Below are 2,718 nucleotides of genomic sequence, written 5' to 3' on the forward strand. Positions count from 1 at the left end.
ATAACAAAATATTACAAACCATATTTACTATGATAAATGAAAGAATTTCTATGTTTTTCTAGTATTTTTCCAATAGTAGTAAAAGTACTATTATATTGACTCAAGAATGAGAAAATAGTGACCCAAAGACCAAGGTAAAAATAACTTTTTTCATTTCAGACCAGGAAAACCTGATAAGGTTAAAAACAAGTGATTACAAAATAACTAATAACAGTTAAATTACAACTGTAATTGCTAGTCATTAAAAAAAAATGAAGCCCTAGTTTTGAGAAAGAGTAACTAATCTACTTTCAATGTGTGTGCTAATACTAGAGAGAAGGCCAAAAAAATTGAGGAAATAGTTTGAGACTTAACTGTTAAGTACAAAACATTCTTGGTAAGTAGAGAGTAAAGGTTTTTCCATATCACTAATATAAAAATTAGACTATTTCCAATCTTACTCCACACTTAATGTACTTTCTGTTTGAGATCTTCACTTCTTCAGTGTGGAAAAGAATGAATTTACTTTGAGACTTCTGAAAGCTTTATTAAAGTTAGTCAGCAAAGAAGAGTAGACAAGGATTTTTCCAGTCTATAATCATGAGCAAGAAGTTGAAAAGACCATGTCAGCTGAATCTATCCTGGATGAATTTCTACGACTAGTTACTGTCCAAGGAAAGAGGCCATGGGGTCATCTGGCCTCTGCCGTTTCATTCTGTAGGCCTCCATTTCCTCTTCAGTGGGTTCCCGAGTTTCATATATGCTATTGTAAGGCTGTTTCCTCTCATCAACCTGCATGATCTCCTTAACATGAAGAAGGTGGGCCTCCTCTGCATTCAGTGCCTTTTTCAATTTTTCATGTTTCTTTTCTTCATCCTCACTATCTGAGCTGCTCTTTCGGTGCTTCTTCTTTTTCTTTTTCTTCTTCTTTTTCTCTTCTTTTAGTTTTTCCTGATGCATTTCCATGAGGGTTTGAGGTAGTTTCGTTTCTATCGGATGGTTGTGGGGTAGGCTGCGGCCAGACCGGGTCATCATGTCGGCCGCAGCTGTGGACACGGTTAATGCTGCACCCTTATCAGGGTCCAAAGAAATGAATTTGGAGGAACCAAAGAAGATGACTCGAGAGGACTGGAGAAAGAAGAAGGAGCTAGAAGAACAGCGAAAACTGGGTAATTCTCCAGCAGAAGTTGATGAAGAGGGAAAAGACATCAACCCTCATATTCCTCAGTATATTTCTTCAGTGCCATGGTATATTGATCCATCAAAAAGACCTACTTTAAAGCATCAGAGACCACAACCAGAGAAACAAAAGCAATTCAGCTCATCTGGGGAATGGTACAAGAGGGGAGTAAAAGAGAATTCTATAACTACTAAGTACCGCAAAGGAGCGTGTGAAAATTGTGGGGCCATGACACACAAAAAGAAAGACTGCTTTGAGAGACCTAGGCAAGTTGGAGCCAAATTTACAGGTACTAATATAGCTCCAGATGAACATGTCCAGCCTCAACTGATGTTTGATTATGATGGGAAAAGAGATCGGTGGAATGGCTATAATCCAGAAGAACACATGAAAATTGTGGAAGAATATGCCAAAGTTGATCTGGCCAAACGAACTTTGAAAGCCCAGAAACTGCAAGAAGAATTAGCCTCAGGAAAACTAGTGGAACAAGCTAATTCTCCAAAACACCAGTGGGGAGAAGAGGAACCAAATTCTCAAACGGAAAAAGATCACAACAGTGAAGATGAGGATGAAGACAAATATGCAGATGATATTGACATGCCAGGACAGAATTTTGACTCTAAGAGACGAATTACTGTCCGGAATCTCAGGATTCGAGAAGATATTGCAAAATACTTGAGAAATTTAGATCCAAATTCTGCCTACTATGATCCAAAAACTAGAGCAATGAGAGAGAATCCTTATGCCAACACCGGAAAGAATCCAGATGAAGTGAGTTATGCAGGAGATAACTTTGTTAGATACACAGGAGATACCATCTCAATGGCTCAGACACAGTTGTTTGCTTGGGAAGCCTATGACAAAGGATCTGAAGTGCATCTACAGGCAGATCCTACAAAACTAGAGCTGTTGTATAAGTCCTTCAAAGTCAAAAAGGAAGACTTCAAAGAACAGCAAAAAGAAAGCATCCTAGAAAAGTATGGTGGCCAAGAACACTTGGATGCTCCTCTAGCTGAATTGCTTTTAGCCCAGACCGAAGACTATGTAGAATACTCAAGACATGGTACAGTCATCAAAGGACAAGAGCGAGCTGTTGCCTGCTCCAAATATGAGGAGGATGTAAAGATCCACAACCATACACATATCTGGGGATCTTACTGGAAGGATGGCCGATGGGGATACAAATGCTGTCACTCTTTTTTCAAGTATTCCTATTGTACTGGAGAAGCTGGAAAGGATATTGTTAATTCAGAAGAATGTATTATAAATGATGTAAGTGGAGAAGAATCTGTGAAAAAACCTCAAACCCTCATGGTAACATAAGCTTTTCGGAGGACATCTCACATCCAAATCATAATAGGGCAGGTCATGTTGTAGAAAAATAGTTTCTCTTTCAAGAATAAGAGTCCTTCCTCTCCTTGATATATTCAGTGGGCAGCATGACAGTGGACAGCCACAGGCTGGGAATGGTGCTCTTGGGCTTCTGGTCCATGCTTACTTGGCCTTCTGACTAGCCGATGGCCATGGTGGCCAGTGCTGGTCCTTCCCTTTGGCAGAAT

At 39.5% G+C, this 2,718-nt stretch overlaps 1 protein-coding gene across 1 annotated transcript; it reads left to right on the top strand.

Annotated features, from left to right (window-relative positions):
- Nucleotides 1–961: 961 nt before the first annotated feature.
- Nucleotides 962–2,482, top strand: LOC107153960 (pre-mRNA-splicing factor SLU7-like). Its single transcript, XM_015499548.2, has one exon. The coding sequence runs from the start codon at nucleotides 1,013–1,015 to the stop codon at nucleotides 2,480–2,482; it is 1,470 nt and encodes a 489-aa protein (XP_015355034.1). The 5' UTR covers nucleotides 962–1,012.
- Nucleotides 2,483–2,718: the final 236 nt, after the last annotated feature.

The sequence above is a fragment of the Marmota marmota genome, unplaced genomic scaffold (assembly GCF_001458135.2).
Source record: "Marmota marmota marmota unplaced genomic scaffold, marMar, whole genome shotgun sequence".
Lineage (NCBI taxonomy): Eukaryota > Metazoa > Chordata > Mammalia > Rodentia > Sciuridae > Marmota > Marmota marmota.